The sequence below is a fragment of the Panulirus ornatus genome, chromosome 4 (assembly GCF_036320965.1).
Source record: "Panulirus ornatus isolate Po-2019 chromosome 4, ASM3632096v1, whole genome shotgun sequence".
NCBI classification, from domain to species: domain Eukaryota; kingdom Metazoa; phylum Arthropoda; class Malacostraca; order Decapoda; family Palinuridae; genus Panulirus; species Panulirus ornatus.
The window spans coordinates 60887536-60909310 of NC_092227.1; the positions used below are offsets into that span (position 1 = coordinate 60887536).

Genomic DNA, 21775 nt, shown 5'->3' on the forward strand with positions numbered 1-21775 from the left:
TTCTGCTGAAAAATAGTTAATGAGTCTGTAAAGGTTATATATATATATATATATATATATATTAAGAAAAATGTGATGTATATATAAAAGTAGGTAACATATAAATAAGATATCAACAGAATGTGTAAAACTTTGCCTAATCTCACGTAGTAGCCAAACTGATTGTAGAAATTTTTTTTCCATACTTGATTGCAGTTTCCAGCGTTAGCGAATTGGTGCTAGGAACAGACGAAGAAATGCATCTGCTCGCACCCATTTTCTAGCTTACATGTGTAATGAAGCGAAATCACAGCTCCATATCCGCAACTGGTCTCATAGAACTCTGCGTGCTTTAACCCGGACACTTCGCATACCCTAGTTCAGTGTATTAACAGCGCGTCGACCCCAGTACACTACATCGTTCCAATTCACTCTATCCCGCACGTCTTTCACCCTCCTGCATGTTCAGGCCCCAGTCGCTCAAAAATTTTTAGCAATATATCCTTACATCTCCAATTTGATCTCCCCGTTCTTCTTGCTCCCTCTACTTCTAAAACATATAATCTCTTTGTCAATCACCTTTCCTCACTTTTCTCTCCATATATGTCCAAAACATTTCAGCACACCCTCTTCAGCTCTCGGCCACACTTTTTATTACCACACATCTCTTACCTTGTTATTACTTACTCGATCAAAACACCTCACACCACGTATTGTCCTCCTCACTGCTTGGCTCCTGTTCCTCTAGAAATTAAAATACAAGAAGGGAGTTGGCTGTCATTTCCATCCCTACACCAAGATGAAGTGTGAGGATTAAACTCTTCAATCCAACTTCTTTAGTGTTGATTCACTTCACTTCACTACATCTTCTTCAGCCACTGGTTACAACCGATATGCCACAGGCATATCGGGGGTTGCAGCCCCCAGCTCAAGCCCCCTTAAGTCGCTTTCTCCGACATGCAGAGATAACGGAGAAATATATTGACATTAGATTCTTCAGCTGCAGGGTATCGTATGCGTCGTTCTGTGAGTCATTTGTTCCTGCCTCGCTTGGGTTAAGAAGTGACGTATCTTAAAGGATGAATAGATCCCTCCTTTTATTTTTCATAGAAATACATAAAAAGTTGTGATCCAAGATCACTTAATCACCGTGCGTGTATGATTTATATCACATTACTTATTTATATCGTTTTGTATCAAATCAGGATAATCAGGGAGGAGTACATATGTATTAAACATCATATTTCCGCGTCCAGTAATTCTCTGTTGTGTAGTAACCACTCGTCTCTGTTGTCGGCTATGGAGGACCAATCGTTCTCCGGGAAGAACTGAGGGATTGGGAGGAATGCGTTGAGGAAGATGGCACTAGCGACGAGGACCAGTAGTAGGGTGAGGGAGGCCCACCAGCAGTAGCCTTCCCACTTCACCTCACGGAGGTTCTTCAGCGCCACAAGCCCCACCAGGACCCCGGCCACGGCGCCTCCTAGGTGAGCCATGTGGCCAGTCTGTAGAAGTGGGAGACACGTGAATGACTTGCTGTCAGCATCATTGAAGAAACAGACATCCCCCCACTCTCTCTCTCTCTCTCTCTCTCTCTCTCTCTCTCTCTCTCTCTCTCTCTCTCTCTCTCTCTCTCTCTCTCGAAATAGAGGAATCAAACTTGCAGTAATACTTGGGAACATACAAGTGGGTATACAAAAATATACGGTAGCCCATGTAGGAAGATGAAAAAGGTTATTCATTGTTTAACCAAGTGAAATATATCTACGTGGAATAATCACAAACATTCCAAAGATGCCTTGATGAAATGCTGAAGAAAGTCCAGATAAGTCTGGATAAATATCTCGGTATATAAACAGATCATACGACAGAGATGTTCCTGTCTTAAAAAGAAAGGGAGAAAAATTTAAGAACACTTGGAATAAATAAGACATTAAGGTTATGGACATTTCACTGTTCCCAGATGAATAGATTTAATATTAGCAAGATAAAAAAAAAAAGACCTGGTGTTGCGAGGCATATGTGAGCGTGAAGTACTCAAGAGATGCTTTAGACCATTTTCGGTTCGAGGAAATGTAGAATATTGCTTCTTGGATGTAAGGCTCGTGTGTACGAACTAGTGTTGTCATCTGTGAATTTGTTGTTCTCTTACTTGGTTTAGAGTGACGCTGTTTACCACCAAATGTTTAGGGATGTGAACTATGGGACCTCGGCCACAACAGACTGAACTGGTTATGTAAAGTTGACGAGGCTTGTTGTCAAGTGCTAATCCCTGCGTTCATGATTATCTCGCCCCTAATCCAATGTCTACATATCCTCTCGAAACAAGGAACTCCTAATCCAGCTGCAACAGCTGAATCACATTGTTTGCAATCTCATGTAAACAATAAAAGAGCCTACTCTACAATTGTTATGATATGTTACATAAGTGTTATGTAACTTCCTGGTCAGTTATATTGCCAATAATGCTATCTGTCTGCCTGAGGCCATATAATCATCAGAGAGAGTAACACTTATGATACAGAGATTAATCTTAACGAAGGATTGCTCTTACGAGAGAAAAGTACATAACAACGTAGCCATTGTAGCGTCATGGCATTCTTGTTTTGTTTTACCGTGTGACGATTCTTAGCAAAATGATATTTGTTGATGTAAGAATATCTGTTGTTGTTTGTAATATACTCTTACTACCTCCACCTGCCAAGTGGGTCAAGCCTCATGGCGTGGCACGGACCATATCGTAGTCAACATGGGGAGAGTGTTACATATCGTCAGTCCACACGGCGTTTGTGCTCCAGATTTCCTGCCTGGAACCCTCCCTTTAGCATACAAGGGGTCATCCAGGCCCCCTTCTCTTTCAGTCAGCAGAGGTTGCAGGTTCGCAGCAGCAAGGAATGGCAGTAAGCTGTTTGTACATAGTTACCCTGGAATATCCAAAGGCTGAGAACCCAAAATGTGTTGGGTGTCCTCATCATTTCTCCATTTTGTTTGATAATGTGATCAGCTGTTCCTAACTAATTCCTGGCATATGCTCTGTTAGAATGTGTCCTGTTTGTTAAGTAGTTCGTGCCTATGGTTATTATATATGTCACTGTGTATACTCCACATGTAACACTAATCTAATAATTCTTGTAACGTATAGTACTTCTTTCTTAGCCTGTGTTGATTCAATTTCTTAAGTCCTTTGATTGTTCTACATCTCATTGTATCTTACATGTCTACGTTTCAAACACCCCTTGCAAACCTCAGTGTACCAACTGACACAATTTAGAAATGATATCAAGTAATAGTAAAAGAAAAAAAGGGCCAGTCACCATATCTCAAAAGTTTTACGTAATATTACGTGAACATGAGCCGTCCCCAGAGATAGGCAGTACTCACGGTAGTCTCAGGGTTGGTGTAGGTGTCCCAGACGGCGTAGCCCAAATCTAACCCCATGATGAACATGATCATCAGCAGCTGCAACCACGGCATCTCCATCTCGGACCAGTTCTGCCGAGATGCAAGTCTTACAACATCGTTTTCCAAAGTTACTTCATCAGCAGTTTATTGAAACTTTACCATACAATCCTGTTTCACGAAAGAAGTCGGTGTTATCAGGTGTATACAGTTCACAGAGTTACAACACCCAGCACAGACACACGGATCTGTAGAGCCTCATGTCGCTGTTTCAGAACAGAAGCTAAAAGATATCACTGACAAGGCTGTCACGTTTCTATCGCTGATATCTCAGTTTCTGCGCAGACTTGACGGCAAGAGGGTCTTCTAGAGGTCTATGTGTTTGTGTTGGGTGCTGAAATTTTGTGAACTACACTGTATAATCCTGATGAGGCGAATTTCTTCCGTGAAACATATAGTGCACTGTAATGTTTCCAAGAACCATCATCATTCCTGCTGAGGTGCGATTATCCGTATGTGGAAATAAGTATGTGAACATCACAGACTAACGTGATCGTCATATATATATATATATATATATATATATATATATATATATATATATATATATATATATATATATATATATATATATATATTCTTTTTTTTTCTTTCAAACTGTTTGCCATTTCCCGCGTTAGCGAGGTAGCATTAAGAACAGAGGACTGGGCCTTTGAGGGAATATCCTCACCTGGCCCCCTTCTCTGTTCCTTCTTTTGGAAAATTAAAAAAAAAGAAAAGAGAGGGGAGGATTTCCAGCCCCACGCTCCCTCCCCTTTTAGTCGCCTTCTACGACACGCAGGGAATACGTGGGAAGTATTCTTTCTCCCCTATCCCCAGGGATAATCTTAGTTCATGTGCCATCATTTTTTACTATACACCAAAATGAAATGGTATCAATCAGCTGAAAAAGTCCCCTATTAAATTGAAAATCTGTAAAGACCAGAGTCTTTTAATATGAATCAACAGTGGATTAATTACTCCTCTGCAAGCAATTTTTAGAATTTAAGACACACATGACTGTGGCTAAGAGGTAACTAATGTCTATACAGAAGTAAATTTACTCCTCGGTCAACCAGAATCAAACCTATTGAAAACATTATTTTATATCTAGTTTTGCACTTCATGACCATTACTAAATGTATCTATCTCTTGAAAAGTTGAGCTTGAACTTTATATAATACATACAATCATACAATACAATCAAATGATTATACAGCATAAAGCATACATACACAGTAAGTATAAATATTAAACAAGTCTTTGTTTTGATAAAAAAAAAAAAAAACTTTTTTCAAAATAAAATTCCATTTGTTCATCAGAGGTAAGGCTTCTATTTTGTTGGAATTCTTTAGTTATTCGTCTGTAAAAATATATATATATATATATATATATATATATATATATATATATATATATATATTGGAAAGGATCACAATTGAGCTAGAAATCAAGTATATTCCCTATGAGTCCACGGGGAAATGAAACACGATAAGTTCCCAAGTGCACTTTCGTGTAATAACCCCATCATCAGTGGAGATACAAGAAAGAAATATAACAGTCGATTGACATACAACGAAGAGACATGATTAAACAAGGCATATGCTTCTTGTCCTGTTCTGATACTATATTTATGTTGCTTAAGTCTAACAGAAAGATCCTTACCAGTCTGCCCAACATAAAACTCTATAGATGCATCCAGCAGAACGTTCTGGTGAGTTCCTGATTAAGATATTCTTTATGATATTGTTTCTGCTGAAGGCAGCAGTTACATTAAAGGATTTAAGCAACATGGGAAGTAAGGTAGAATCATTACTGAAAGGGAGAACTAAAAGGTTCTTGGTGTCGATGGGAGGTTTGGGTTCAACTCTATAAAGTGATTTCTTTACCAACTTAAGGGATTCATCAGTGAAAGATCTAGGATACTTATATATATATATATATATATATATATATATATATATATATATATATATATATATATATATATATATATATTGCAATACGTAAGAGCCACTTAGCTCTTTGACAATGTTGTTGCGGAGTCATTAATAGATATTGATATTATACATCTCCAGCGCACCTTTCTTAAGGCTCCTGCAAGTTCGAGGCTGAACTGCACGCGGGATCAGTAGTATGATCGACTGACTCCTTTGGAACGAAAAGGTCCTCAACGAGACTGTGCTCCTTTCCGTTTATTCACGATGATACAGCCTTGCTTGCGATGTAAACACTCGTATGTGGAGTACGGTAACACTGCATGGATGAACGTGAATATATGGTAATCTTAAGGGTCCTTTTCAGCTTTCACTGGTTATGTAAATAGAGATCTTACAGGACGTTGAAGCTTGCTACTCTTGTAGACTTTTACCTGCAGTCATTCCACGGTGCTGACACGAACTGAGGTCATTTCCGAGAGAACTTTTTAACCTCTTCAGCACGATGGTGCGACACTTGAGCACGACGCTGTTACGACACTTGAGCGCAGCGCTTCTATGACCCTTGAGTATGACGGCCTGGCCTCTAGATTCGACCATATAAAGACGGATCAAAGAGTCACGCTATCATGTGGTTCGTCTCCCTTCATCCCCACGTCCAGTGTGACGCTAGGTTGAGTTCTCGAGATCCCACCACATGAGTCAAATTTTGCTTTTCACTGCACTTCATGTTCACCATCGTAGGACATGTGACATCACCAAACCTTACGAATGTTTACATATATATTGACGTCAGTGATCCATAATTTTCTTTCTTCTCTCACTGTTTCTTCCATTATCAATTTTCCCTGTTTGAAGTTAAATTCATCTGTTGTCATCTGGGTAAAGCTTTTCGTTACAGTGACACAAATGGCAGATAACCACATCTCATTTTCATGCCTTATTTTGTGTAAGATTCATTGCAATATTGCAGTAACATGAATAGTAAATGATTATGTAGTATTCAGACATTATTCCACGCTTATGAAATTCTATAGCCAATCCTCTGTCTGTTGTTGGAGTAGCCTAAACACCTTTTAACTCTCCAAGATGTACAGAGGCGAGTGCACCTTTGTTGTTCTCCAGATATGGAGATACACCATCCACCCTGCACAGGACAATTCATCGTGGCCTTCCGGTGTCACATCTTGACTCACTCCAAACCTCAGTGTGTGTGAAGGTTCGCCATTACTAAGACAGTCCCCTCTCAGCTGTATCGTTGCTGACACAGGTTGAGTGTGTGTGTGTGTGTGTGTTCTCGGGTTGCCATTAAAGGCGTAGGTTGGCCGTGTGTTACGGTGTGTGAAGTGGGATTTTTAAGAACGTATCTCTGTGGTTATATACGTTTTCCCTGGTGGGAAGCCTTGTTTCAGGTTGATCTAAGCTGGACAAGTTCCCATGGCCTTGTGATACTAGACACTGATTCAAGAGAACCTACACCTCTTTTCACATAATTTTCCCACATCACCTCACTGTCTTCTACAGTAATCCTTTTCTGTCTCCATAAAGCCATCTGTACCTAAGAAAACTGTGTCGTCGTGCTCAAGGATTGTACCGTTCCTCTCAATGGATCATGTAGTTGTGCTAAAGTAACAAAGTGTTACTAAAGGGTCAACTTTTGATACTAGGTGAGTAGCTATTAGTAAATATCATTAAGTTTGACATATGGCAACGTTCATAACGAGATGGTGTTCTGTATCTCATCATTCCTTGGCCCCAGACTCTGTTCTGTCCAACGTTAACGCTGAGCTGGCCACCGTCAGCGTCTCTGTCATGAGCGGGTGGGTTCGTACACGACAGCACATCTGAACGTAGTTCTACAATCATCATCCGAGAAGGACTGAACTACAGCATATCAGGGATGACCTATGATGCAATGTCAACACTAAGAAGGTAAGACACCCTTCGGGACTCACCAGGATGAGGTTGCCTAGGTGTGCGTACTCCACGGCATACACTCCACCAGAGGCGCCAGCTAGGAAGAAGGTTGGGGTGTAGAGGGAGTGAGCGAGGGATCCGGCGAGCACGCCAACCATGTACACGATGATGACGCGCCACATGTGCACCATCTCCAGCAGCAACCCCAGCAGCGTCTGCACCAGCAGGTTGTTCACAAGGTGCACCCACCTGGACGCCCGGCCGCCCGGCAGCCCATGGAAACAGACGAGGTTAGTGATCGACAAAGCTGAAATGAATTGCATATCCAGAACAACGGATTAGTATTGCTCAACACACTGAAACTTACTACAGGAAATCCAACAGCTAACCGGATAGAATCCTTAAGCTTTCCTTTCTATTTTTACTAGACGGTAAAATAGTGTTATACACCCAAGAGTAGGAAGGGCACGCCTTCGGGTGTGATGACTTAGCCTTTCAGATGAACCATAAGTTTGAGGTCGTCATACCCAAGGATCGTACCATTCTGTTCATAGGTGTAGTAGTAGCCTACCCTGGGTGCCTGAGCACAGAATGGCCTACCCTGGGTGTCGTGGATGTAGCAGTGACCTACCCTGGGTGTCTGGGTACAGCAGTGGCCTACCCTGAGTGTTATTGGTGTAGCAGTGAACTACCCTGGGTGTCTGGGTATAGCAATGACCTACCCTGGGTGTCTGGGTACAGCAGTGACTTATCCTGGGTGTCTGAGTACAGCAGTGACCTACCCTGAGTGTCTGGGTACAGCAGTGACCTACCCTGGGTGTCTGGGTACAGCAGTGACCTACCCTGGGTGTCTGGGTACAGCAGTGACCTACCCTGGGTGTCTGGGTACAGCAGCGACCTACCCTGGGTGTCTGGGTACAGCAGCGACCTACCCTGAGTGTATGAGGGCGTAGGAGAGGAAGCGCCAGGCTTCGTAGCGTCGCCTGGGGTTGAACACCAGAGGGGAGTAGGTGGGGCACGGACCACTACCGGTGATGGGCAGCTTCATGTCAACCACGTAGAAGATGAAGGTGGCGATCTGGTCGAGGGAGATGTACAGTTACGTGAGGGAGATGAACAGTGTGGTGTGGAAGATAAGCAATGTGGTGAGGGGGATGAACAGTGAGGGGAGGGAGTTGAACAGTTTGGTGAGGGCGATGAGCAATGAGGAAACTGAACAGTCTGGTGAGGAAGATGAATTGTTTGGTGATGGAGATTAATAGTTAAGCGAAGGAGATGCTCTCTGTGGTGAAGGATATAGACAGTGTGATGAGAGAGATGAACATTGTGGTGAGGAAGATGAACAGTGTATTGAGGGAGCTGAACACTGGAGTAATGAGATGAGGAAACTGAACAGTCTGGTGAGGAAGATGAATTGTTTGGTGATGGAGATTAATAGTTAAGCGAAGGAGATGCTCTCTGTGGTGAAGGATATAGACAGTGTGATGAGAGAGATGAACATTGTGGTGAGGAAGATGAACAGTGTATTGAGGGAGCTGAACACTGGAGTAAGGTAGACAGTTCGTGTGGCAGGGAAGACAGACAACGAGGGAGATGAATATTCAAGTCCAGGGGTGTTAGCTCACCCAGCACTGTGCTCCTCTCATAAGGTCAACTTTGTTCCAATTATGCATTCCAATCTTACCTATAGATACAAGGTCTCTACAGGTTATATATACCATCGTACCAGGTTGAGAGCTGAAGAGAAATGAATATATGTAAACCAAAGGGTGTTACCGGACTCAGCCTGCTGGAGATTACACCGCGAAAGAAAAGTCGCCTTTGATGAGACTGTATCACTGGGAGAATATCCCCATGAAAGAAGTTCTCACTCCAAAGGAGTCTACATTTACTTACTACTGGAAGTGGCGAAGATGTGAGCTTGCAGGACCCTTTGGAGAGGTCTTGGGTCATACCAGGACTCTCTCACAGAAATTAGTCTTGGGGGAATTATAAAAGAATGAATGATGTGTAAACCAAATATGTAAGGCAATTCCTTTATCATATCTGTAAGAATCAGAAGGATTGTCTTGGTACTGGAAGCTTGGTCACTGTAGGCTGTATGAAATCTAGAGGCTCTTTACGGGAAACATGAATAAAAAACATGACAGAAGCGTAATAAAGAGATGTATTCATAATGATAAACTTAACACCTGTAGCATGGACGCGGGCTCATTATAGCAAAGAGAGGGAAAGGGATCACGATAGCAAACAAAAATAGGATCATAAGAGCAAACAGAAGAATGTGATTACAAGAGCAACCAGAAGGATGGGATTACTACAGCAAACAGAAAGATGGGATCATTATAGCAAACAGAAGGATGGGCATAGTATAAGCCACAGAGGGGTGGTCTTACTACAGTAAACAAGTGTGCCATAGGGCCCATGAGAATAGGATCCTTATAGAAAACGGCGAAGACAAAAGAGGGAAAACAGGTTCACAACTCGGAACACGTAGATATTCAGCATTTTACTACTAATCTATGAATCTGCTATGACAAGATTATTTCATCCAGTAAGACTAACACACAAGACAGATTGAAATCTTCAGTACATGTTAATAGAATAGAAAGAGAAATAGACGTTATGTATTCACGTGAGAAGTAGAAATAGGAACTCAGAATCTGTACCGTAGGGATCAACTCAATGTAGAGGGCAGCAGTATATGTTCACAGCGGAGAAATTAATACCTTACATTACCAAAAAACGATTCAGTATTGACGATAAAGATACATTGAGTAAAACCAGCCATTGTCTACGCCAGTGATAGTGTTAACTCTCATGAGATTAGCCCCCCTTGCAATAATGGTTCTATGAGACGACCGCATGAGCCTAGATGTCTAATTGCAGAAGCCGAGATGACAGACTGCAGGGGGCTTAGGTGACTAACTGCAGGAGCCGAGATCATTAACAGTAAGAGCCAGTAATGAAATAAATCCTATTGGTAAGTCGAGGTAAACTACGTTATGACCATCGACACGACTCCCAGCTATCATCGGGATACTGACTACAAAACTGGAGGACAAGATGACCCACTATCAATTATGGACGATAGATACGGGAAATGCGAGGGACCAGCGTCTTGGTCACATCAACAACAACGAAGAGAAACGATCGTGATCAAGAACCATGGCTTTGGCTACCCCAAAGGTGGTCGTAGGGTCATAGATATGAGCGAGAACACTGCCTTGGTTACGTCAGAGAGAGTCAAGAAACGTGGCAGTGAGAGAGAGAGAGAGAGAGAGTAAAGGCTTGATTACCTGAACGACAATCGAGGGACGTGACAGTGAGATAGTAATGGCATGGTTACCTCAACAAGAGTCAAGAGAGAGAGAGGAGACGAAGGCCTTGGTTACCTCAGCGACTGTGATGAGAATCATGAAGAGTGGAGGCGGGCAGCAGGAGTACTCCTCGATGTACCTCCTGGTCTCTAGCGTCCGCTCCCTGCGAGGCAGCACCGCCAGTGCCCCGCGTCGTAGGGCAGCGCTCCCACGGAACACAGCGCTCTTCATCCTCACCTGGGGACATGAGTTGCTGCTGTAGGTGCCACTTGACACGTACCAGGAAACAAAGAAATTAATTATAGACTAAAACTCTGTTTCATCACATCCGACATCGAACATTGGCAAATGGAAAAAGAAATATTCCATTTGAAATATCTGAAAGTTGTGAAAAAAAAAAATCGCATCAGTTGATATTAACAGTTGCACTTATGTCTATAGATGACCGTCATTGATTAAAACATACAACAATCATGATTATCATGAAGTGCCAACTTAATGTCAGGCCTTAACGTTGTAAAGTACAGACTTTGATATTCTTTAATATGAAAAAGCCATGTTCCTATTTGCTTACATTTGAGACTCTGAGGCATAATAGTTACCACTGAAAAGAAAAGTTACGTTTTCTTTCAATCCGACTACAGAAACGCAGGGGGAACGGTCCCATTTTTAACTGTACTTCGCCTTCGCTATTTGGTTTCTTATCTTTCGACGTCATTTACCATCCGCACAGCTCTTGCATGCCGTCGAATGGCCATTTCTTGCTGCTTCCTTCAACAACTACCTCAAGCTCCAATGAAGTAAAAGTAATTGACTAATTTCTCTAGTTTTCTATTCATTAATTTCTCTCTTACTTTTTTCCAGATTATTTCCTTCACGTCAGGCACCTGGCACACAGTCACACATAAAAGGGAACAAAACCTGTCGATAAAAAATTGTGCATCCAGGTGACATGAATTTTACAGCTTAATTTTCTATTCGTCTTCTGTGATTTCATTAGTGTTTAGGAATTTTTTTTTTTAAGTTTTCAGTTAATGAGATATATCAAGACTTGGAAAATATGGATAATGTACCATTTACTGATAGAAAAGAGTCTGATCCTGTGTATAATATGTGTTAGTCAGTATAAAGTGCACTGATGTTTGCAGTTAAACCAAGATACTTTTATAAGTACGTTCAACCCCTGTGTCACTGTAGATGTGGCTCATCCTTACATTTTCCTGTACAATGTACGGCAATCACGTGCTGCTTACTGAGAGTTTCCTACAAATTGAATGACAAAAAAAACAAAACTGCAGTTTATTGAAACTTGACTTACGAAACGTAGGAATTCCTCGTACTCGACGTATCCGTCTCTGTTGACGTCAGCGTCCCGGAAGGCGCCCCTGCACTTCTCCAGCAGGTTGATCACCGCCTGGTTGGGCAGGTTGTCCACTTCTTTGGTTGTCATGAGCCACTCCCTCAGCCTCCTCGGGTGAACCAGTTCGCTCTTGTAGAAGACGAAGTGGAGAAGTCGGGAGCGTTTGTAGTCAGCTGGTGTGATCCACTCCCAGTTGAAGTCTTCCTTGGAAGGGTGGTTGTGTACATAGTCCACCAGGGCCATCCATACTCGACACAGAGGCTGGGAAATAATGATGGTAACATTGAACGTTTCATGGCTCGTACCGCCACCTAACCTTAACATAAACTGACAAGTGTATAGATTTTACGCAAAAATATTTTATATCAATAGAGAAACCAGTATAAGGACTTGAATAAAAAAAGAAAAAAAGAAACGCTAAATTACATTGATTCCTTCTTTAGTGTTGACCTAATTCTTAAAGGATATGAGATGCTACATATCGCGCAAGAATATAGCTTTGCGCTGCTCATTTGTATAAGGTACACAGAGAGGAGGAAAATATAAACTGGATAAAGGTCTCAATGTGTAGCTGTGTGCCAGTAGATGTACGTCGCAGACTCCAGAACGAATAAAATACCATCCTATGAGGTAATCGGATCTAAAATCTAAGATTTCAAAACGATGGCTTTTAATATTAACTGTCATGATAACTGATCACTTTGTCGTGGAGGGTTGGGAAATAATACTGTGCAAACATACTTACGCTGTAATATGTATACAGTAATGTAAAAAGTAATGGCTCCCTGTTAGTTAAGCTTTAGGCTTATCGACTTCCTGGGCCATTCCAAAGCCGTGTAGTCAAAACAACGAATCGAAAATTCCTGAACACCTTCAGCTGTTACGGATATTTCTCAAACCCCTTACTCTCTCAGTATGTGCATGGTCACTGCCTATGGGGACTTGGAGACTTTAGGAAAGGTGTTCTCCCGAATTTCATGGCGGAAATACTAATTGAATACTAAGCTTGTACCTTGCAAAATTAAAGGCATCATTAATAATGACAATTCAGGCTTTTTTCGCAAAGAATTGACCATATTTGATAATAACCTGTATGAAATTGATATATATATATATATATATATATATATATATATATATATATATATATATATATATATATATATATCACCCCTAGGGATAGAGGAGAATGAATACTTCCCACGTATTCCCTGCGTGTCGCAGAAAGCGACTAAAATGGAAGGGAGCGGGGAGCTGGAAATCCTCCCCTCTCGTTTTTACTTTTCCTAAAGAGGGAACAGAGGAAGGGGTCAAGTGAAGATATTCCTTCAAAGGCTCAGTCCTTTGTTCTTAACGCTACCTCGCTAATGTGGGAAATGGCGAATTATTAAAGAGGAACAGATTACTCATCAGATAGACTGATTATTATGAAACTATGACGAAAAATATTTGTTTCTGGGTAGTGAACAAAAGATACTTTACATGGAGGAGGGGAAACCCCTATCATTATGACTGGCAGATGTGTCGACGAGCAGACAAATGTATGTACACTACGGGCTGGATTCGAACCCTGGGCAGGGTGCCTGGCTTCCTCTGCCACTTGGAGGTTAAGAGCTCTGTACACACTTAAAATCAAATGTTTCTACCCGTGGCCCATCCTCAATCCAGTGGGCGTACCATGATGGAACCATCGCGGCTCAGATGGTGTGACAAAAATATGTCGATGAACGGACAAATGTTTATACACCAGGGTCGGATTCGACGTATTTGTCATTTCATCGGTGTATTCTTTAGACTCCATGTAGCCATGGTAACCAGGCGCCTTTGCCCAAGGTTCGAATCCGACACTGTTTGATGTGTTGCGTCTGACAGACAAATTTGTATTTACATTCTGATCTGCATTTCTTGTTTATCTTTAATCAGACACATTTATTCTGAGTTCGATTTCGATAACTGACACCGCTATGTTTAACAAAGTAAATTGGCAGTTATCAGTAAAAAGTGAATAAAGCTATGGTTAAGGTTAAGGCTTCAAAATACTTTCAAATGGAGGTTCTAAGCGGAAAACCTAGCGAGGAAGATGACTAAGAAGTAAATCAAATTTTTCATCGACTTACTAAGGCAGTAAAACATTAGAGCCTAACTTGAAGTGTTCATCACTGTTGTAGCAGGCAGCAATAATTGCCTCTCCCTCAGACACCAAAAGAACTACCAGGTTAATTATTCTGAAGGTTTATGGAAAGTAATTGATGCTGAAAGATCCCGTAAGTAAGCATTAAACAAACACGTTTGTAGACGATAACGTTAACGTCAAATCAGTGAATACAGACGTAGCAGATTCCTGAAAATTATTTATGGGTACGACATAAAACAGAAAAGGAAAAGAACGGTGAGAATGAGGAGGAATTCAGTGCCACTGCCATAGATTTTCGGATTTGAATACATCTGGAGGCATCAAACTCTTTTACTTACAGGTCCTCGTAAGCTCTTATGCCTACAGGCCTTCGTAAGCTCATATATCTACAGGCCCTGGTAAGTTCTTATACCTACAGGCCCTCGTAAGCTCTTATACCTACAGATTCTAGTAAGTCAGAGGATTAGTGCACACTAGAAGTATACATGTTTTTAATAAGACTCTGACTATCATTGATTAACTTTCGGAATGGTACATTTTTGCAAAACAATTCAGTGACTTCGAAAGTTCATAATTTTTTCCCTAATTAATCAAGGGAGGATTAAATAGCATGACTTTAATATATACTCTAATGAATTTTGAAACGTTTTTGCCTACGCGTAACGTGACCCCAGTTAAGAAGTATGCAAAGGCGTTAATTAATTTGAATACAGTGTATAGAATATACAGCATTTTGCAATCTTTTCACTGAACCTGATTCGATGATGAACCACCTTTTGTTTCCTATAGACTCTGTGAAATCATAAATATAATATTGGTAATTTTTTTACTAGAAAAGGTGATTAATTCTAAGCATGAAGGCTATTTGAAGATCAAAGCTAACCCTGACACTTTGATGTGAGACACCCACATCAAGAGGGATTAACTCGGAACTGATTTGAGTCAGGGAAGATAACCAAATCATCTTTCCAGTCCTATATTTCAATCTTTTGGGGGCAGGTACCCATAAGGTTATAAATTCCTTTCATTTGCCTTTATGTGAATTAGTTTTCGTCCATTTACCTTCTGGTTATTGGATAGAAAAGAAATTAATCAAAGCTTATATCTTTTTCTCTTACGCTTACCGACCAGAGAAACCATTACTTTTTAACTAATGAAAATAGTTTTATAAAATAAGTGAAATTTTCTGTCTTCAAGCAGGTGTGAATCAGGAGCGAAATCAACGTAGGAAAATCACAAGTACCTCGATAACCTGAACTATTTTTCCCGATTAATTGAGCACGTTCAAGAGTTCTACGTTGTCAGAGAAAGCTCTCCAGGTCGATGAACTGCGAGAAAAATTTAAATGTTAGAGATACAAACCTCAAGCTACCGTAACAGACCTGAATACAATTCTGAATATTCGGTGGTTGTTCTAGTTTATTCCCCAGCCGTCTGAAAGTTATGTGTATTACAAAAGTTATTCAAAGAAAAAATCGATATGGAGACAAGTGATTATGCTGTTAATATTAATAATAGCGATAACAATAATAATGATAATGATAAGAAATTACTACAAGGACGAAAATGTACTCTACTTCTGTAAAGATTTGTTTTAATTTACCCTTAGACCTACATTGATAGTCGTCATTTATGTCTAAGCCAACAAAGCAGTTGATCAAAGTAGTCATGGCTTCACGACAGACAAAACTTCCGGTTCAACTGTGGTGTCTGTGCTTACTCCAACATCAACACAACAGTCGCACGGCTCAAGGACCTTGAGTCCCCAAACTTTAATGTTATCTGGCTCAAGGTCTGTCTGCTAACTACCACACTTTTCCCCTGTTTTGCTAACTGCTCTACTACTTCTCTCTCTCTCTCTCTCTCTCTCTCTCTCTCTCTCTCTCTCTCTCTCTCTCTCTCTCTCTCTCTCTCTCTCTCTCTCTCTCTCTCTCTCTCTGTATATGTATATATATATATATATATATATATATATATATATATATATATATATATATATATATGTATATTAATCCCAACGCTGTTATAAGATGCTGTAGACTACAATATACTGCAGTGGGTGAATGTGCTGGATATGAGATGCTTGAGGGCAATATGTGGGTGAGGAGGGTTGTTCAGTTAAGAAATGATAGGGTAAGAGAAATGCACGGTAGTAAGACGAGTATGTTTGAGAGAGCTGAAGAAGATAAACTGAGAGGGTTTGGACATATGGAGATGATGAGTCAGTTGCAGCTGAAAAAGGGTGGCATACACCAAGACTTTTCCTTCATTTTAAAAGAAAACAGTGTCATAGCCTATTACAAACAGCGAGACCGTTCTAACCGCTCCAATCACCGTCTTGACTTATAGTCTTCTGTCTGATATCGATGACTTTTAGTTTGAATGATATGATAGTAATACCTTCCTCTTTTTCGACTTGATTATACTGTAGCTAACTCTCCTACTGGTAAAGCCATATATATCCACAGGGGTTCTATTCGCATATCTGAAGCGACTTATCTTCCACCTCTCACGGAAACATTAACTCTTCCTAATTATTACCTCGTCAGCGAGCCTTTTTCATGTTTCACTTTTCCTCATGGTTACACACACACACACACACACACACACACACACACACACATATATATATATGGGCCATTGGAGTGAATTGGATCGAGGTGGTATACCGGGGTTGACGTGCTGTCAGTGGATTGAATCAAGGCATGTGTATGGGGGTGGGTTGGGCCATTTCTTTCGTCTGTTTCCTTGCGCTACCTCGCAAACGCGGGAGACAGCGACAAAAAAGAAAAAAGAATATATATATATATATATATATATATATATATATGAATGGAAAGTAACTTTTCTTTAGATTCCGTCTTGTGAAATCTATTCCCATCATTTCTATTCAAAGAAAAATTCAATACTATACGAACATAAAAGGTTTCATCAGATACAGAACTTAAAACATTGTACTTAAAGTGTTTTATTGAAGTTACTCAAATAAAACAAGATATTCTAGATTACGGAACATCATAAACTCGCAGAAAAGAAATATATCTGATGAAATAAGCCAACAGACTACACACACTAATTTACAAAGCGGGTTATGTTAGTAAATACGAGAGCCTCACTTATCTCTGGCTCCCCCTGTTACCGGTAACTGGCTAGGATCTTAAACTCAGAATCACATATCGGGCCGTCTAAGCACATGTACGTGCTCTCCTATGACAGAGAGGGTGAATGTGACGTAGAATCTGGTCAGTTCTGAACGACCTACTTTGTTTGTTATTCAGTGGATGGAGCCTGAAATGCTTAATAGTTTTCCGAATGAATCTGAAACTTAATCTCCTTCACGTATATTAATGCACAGGAACACAGGCAGACAGCTGCAGGCTAATCGAAATCGTATCTTTGAATCTGAATCACTTCTCAATATTAACTAAACGTTATTTCATCTGCAATCTGACAATCTCTCCCTGGCAGTAAGATTTATTAACAACGAATATATATATATATATATATATATATATATATATATATATATATATATATATATATATATATATATATATATACCACGCATAAAGTGTGCGTTCACATGCATGTATATAAATCATGCGCTCAGTTATGATCTTTTCCAATATATATATATATATATATATATATATATATATATATATATATATATATATATATATATATTGGAAAGGATCACAATTGAGCGCGTGATCAAGCATATTCATATGAGCCCGCGGGGAAACAAAACACGATAAGTTCCCAAGTACACTTTCGTGTAATAATCACATCATCAGGGGAGATACAATTGAGGAAATATATAACAGTCATTTAAATACAACGAAGAGACGTAGCTAGGGCGCTATTTGGTAAACAAGCGAATGTCCCAATATACTTGATCAAGCGCACAACTGTGATCCTTTCCATGGGGAAATGAAACACGATAGGTTCCCAAGTGCACTTTCGTGTAATAATCACATCAATAAAGGAAAAATATATCAGTCAGTTGATATACAACGAAGAGACGTATCTAGGACGCCATTCGGTAAACAAGTGAATGTCCGAATATACTTGATCACCCGCTCAATTGTGATCCTTTCCAATATATATATATATATATATATATATATATATATATATATATATATATATATATATATATATATATATATCCCTGGGGATAGGGGAGAAAGAATACTTCACACGTATTCCCTGCGTGTCGTAGAAGGCGACTAAAAGGGGAGGGAGCGGGGGCTGGAAATCCTCCCCTCCCGTTTTTTTTTTTTTTTTAAATTTTCCAAAAAAAAAAAAAGGAAGAGAAGGGGGCCAGTTGAGGATGTTCCCTCAAAGGCCCAGCCCTCTGTTCTTAACGCTACCTCGCTAACGCGGGAAGTGGCGAATAGTTTGGAAAAAAAAAAAGTGTTTTAGATATCTGGGAGTGGATCTGGCAGCGGATGGAACCATGGAAGCGGAAGTGGATCATAGGGTGGGGGAGGGGGCGAAAATCCTGGGGGCCTTGAAGAATGTGTGGAAGTCGAGAACATTATCTCGGAAAGCAAAAATGGGTATGTTTGAAGGAATAGTGGTTCCAACAATGTTGTATGGTTGCGAGGCGTGGGCTATGGATAGAGTTGTGCGCAGGAGGATGGATGTGCTGGAAATGAGATGTTTGAGGACAATGTGTGGTGTGAGGTGGTTTGATCGAGTGAGTAACGTAAGGGTAAGAGAGATGTGTGGAAATAAAAAGAGCGTGGTTGAGAGAGCAGAAGAGGGTGTTTTGAAGTGGTTTGGGCACATGGAGAGGATGAGTGAGGAGAGATTGACCAAGAAGATATATGTGTCGGAGGTGGAGGGAACAAGGAGAAGAGGGAGACCAAATTGGAGGTGGAAGGATGGAGTGAAAAGGATTTTTGTGTGATCGGGGCCTGAACATGCAGGAGGGTGAAAGGAGGGCAAGGAATAGAGTGAATTGGAGCGATGTGGTATACCGGGGTTGACGTGCTGTCAGTGGATTGAATCGGGGCATGTGAAGCGTCTGGGGTAAACCATGGAAAGCTGTGTAGGTATATATATTTGCGTGTGTGGACGTATATATATACATGTGTATGGGGGGGGGGGCCATTTCTTTCGTCTGTTTCCTTGCGCTACCTCGCAAACGCGGGAGACAGCGACAAAGTATAATATAAATATATAAATATAAAATATATATATATATATATATATATATATATATATATATATATATATATATGTATGTATGTATGTATGTATGTATGTATATATATATATATATATATATATATATATATATATATATATATATATATATATATATGTATATATATATATTTTTTTTTTTCATACTATTCGCTATTTCCCGCGATAGCGAGGTAGCGTTAAGAACAGAGGACGGGGCCTTTGAGGGAATATCCTCACCTGGACCTCTTCTCTGTTCCTTCTTTTGGAAAAAAAAAGAAAAAAAAAGAAAAAACGAGAGGGGAGGATTTCCAGCCCCCCGCTCCCTTCCCTTTTAGTCGCCTTCTACGACACGCAGGGAATACGTGGGAAGTATTCTTTCTCCCCTATCCCCAGGGAAATACCATAAATATGCCATAAATAAAATGCCATAAATACCCTTATTAATAATTGGGGCTGGAACACTCGATTTTGAAGGTTATAGCTTACAAAAAATTACATACATTACTGAGGTGAAGTTAATCTACAATATAACAAGGATGAAACCCAAATAATCTACCATTAAAACTCTGTTCTGGGCTCTAAGTTCCATAACTGACAAATTGCCTAAAACACTTAGTTCCATAAAACTGAGCTATCTGAAAAATGATACTGTCAAGGTAAAAAGATTCACACAATGCTAAGGAAAACCCCACCTATCCTACCATTTAAACTCTTTTCTGGGCTCCAAACATCATTACTGATAAATCACACATATATATATATATATATATATATATATATATATATATATATATATATATATATATATATATATATATATATATATGTATGTATAGTATATATTGTTGCCTTCTTATATGTTAGTATTGTAGTCAAGAAGGTTCAACATGTTTACATAGCTGTTTACTAACATGCGAACCTCATCTCCAATCAGCATCACTCATAATCTACCTCAGCCAGCCATCTACATCATCATCATCAACATCACCATCACCATCATCATCATGTCATCAACATCATCACCCAGAAGTCACAACACTCACAAGACGAACACAGTGTGGGCCACAGCGATCACCAGCCAGTTGCACTACCTCTGACCCCGGCGTCCACTGTGGCCATGCAGGTAGCCAGCCTTACCTCCTCCTCGGGGGTGGGCGTCAGATCGCGCACGTCCAGGGATACCCGCATGAGCACACCTCGCTCCCACGAGCTGTCTGGCAACACTGTGTTGTACTGTTGAGGGAGAGTAGTGAACACGATTACTGGCGCTCTCGTTGTAGATTTAATGAGTGTATTAGCTGAAGGTGGGTGTATTTACTGGAAACAGGGGGTGGTGTTGGGTGTATAACTGGAGCTGAAGGTATTATCTTACAGATGCAGTCGATGTATTCACGAGAATTGTGTGTTAACAGATACTGGGGACGTATTTATTGGTGTTCTGAGTGTGTTTAGTGGTGTGTTTAGTGTGTTGTGGATGAGTTTATTGGCGTTGTGTGGTTGAGTTTGTCGGTATCGTGTGGATGTGTTTACTGGCGCTGTGTGGATCATTTTATAGTGTCGTGTGGATGAGTTTGTTGGTGTCGTGTGGATGACTTTACTGGTGTTGTGCGGATGCGTGTATTGGCGCTGTGGTATATTACAGCATGTGTTTATTGTTGCCGTGGTTACTGTAACTTGTGTTGTGAGCGTATTTACAGGTGCAGTGGCTGTATTCGTTAATACAACGAGTTTAATGCGTTTCTAATGATAGTGGTTTTGTTGTTGCTGTGAGTGTATTTCCAGGTGTTTTTGGTGTATTTTATGTTGCTTTGTATGTGTGTATGTTCCTTTGGATGTGTGTATGTTGCTATGGATGTATGTACGGTGCTCTGGATGTATGTATGCTGTTATGGATGTATGTATATTATGGAAGTATGTGTCGTGCTTTGGATGTATGTGAGTTGCTATGGACGTATATATTTTGGTATAGATGTATGTACGGTGTTATGGTCGTACATAAGCTGTTACGAATGCGGTTACTCTATTGTGTATATTGTTGTTATGACACTTCCCAATATCCTACGGGTATTTACTGAGACTGTCAATGTGATTTCTGTTGTCGTGTGTCCATTGTAGCTGTGGTGGATATGAATACTAGTGGCGGCGTTGAGCGGGGTTAATGGTAATTTGGGGTTGTGTTTTAATGATTTTGTTCCTCGCGTGCTGTGTTGTATTCAGTGGCGCTGTTGATATATGTCTTGACGATGAGGATATGTTCACTGGTGATATAGATGTGTCTTGTGATGTGGTTGCATTTGGTCTTGAGGTTATGTTTAGTAGTGACGGGGGAGTGTCTGTGGTGTTGTGGTGTGTTGAAACGGAATGTTGCTCTGTTTACTTGTTTTGCGAGTGTTTCTGGTGGAGTGTTTAGAGTGGATGTGTTGAGTGATATTCTAGTGTGTCTGATATTCTTAGCGTGGTTAGCAGTGCTAAAGTTGCGTTTAATGGTGCT

At 40.4% G+C, this 21775-nt stretch overlaps 1 protein-coding gene across 4 annotated transcripts in view; it reads right to left on the bottom strand.

Annotated features, from left to right (window-relative positions):
- Nucleotides 1-1051: 1051 nt before the first annotated feature.
- Nucleotides 1052-21775, bottom strand: part of LOC139766539 (inactive rhomboid-related protein 2-like) — a 38001-nt gene continuing 17277 nt past the window's right edge. For all 4 annotated transcript variants that reach the window (XM_071695354.1, XM_071695326.1, XM_071695336.1 and 1 more), the window contains exons 4-10: nucleotides 20422-20517; nucleotides 11910-12212; nucleotides 10667-10828; nucleotides 8204-8349; nucleotides 7310-7520; nucleotides 3361-3471; nucleotides 1052-1484 (exon numbers count right to left, since the gene is read on the bottom strand). In XM_071695354.1, the coding sequence (XP_071551455.1) occupies nucleotides 1218-1484; nucleotides 3361-3471; nucleotides 7310-7520; nucleotides 8204-8349; nucleotides 10667-10828; nucleotides 11910-12212; nucleotides 20422-20517 (1296 nt within the window). In that variant the 3' untranslated portion in view covers nucleotides 1052-1217. The remainder of the gene's footprint in view (nucleotides 1485-3360; nucleotides 3472-7309; nucleotides 7521-8203; nucleotides 8350-10666; nucleotides 10829-11909; nucleotides 12213-20421; nucleotides 20518-21775) is intronic.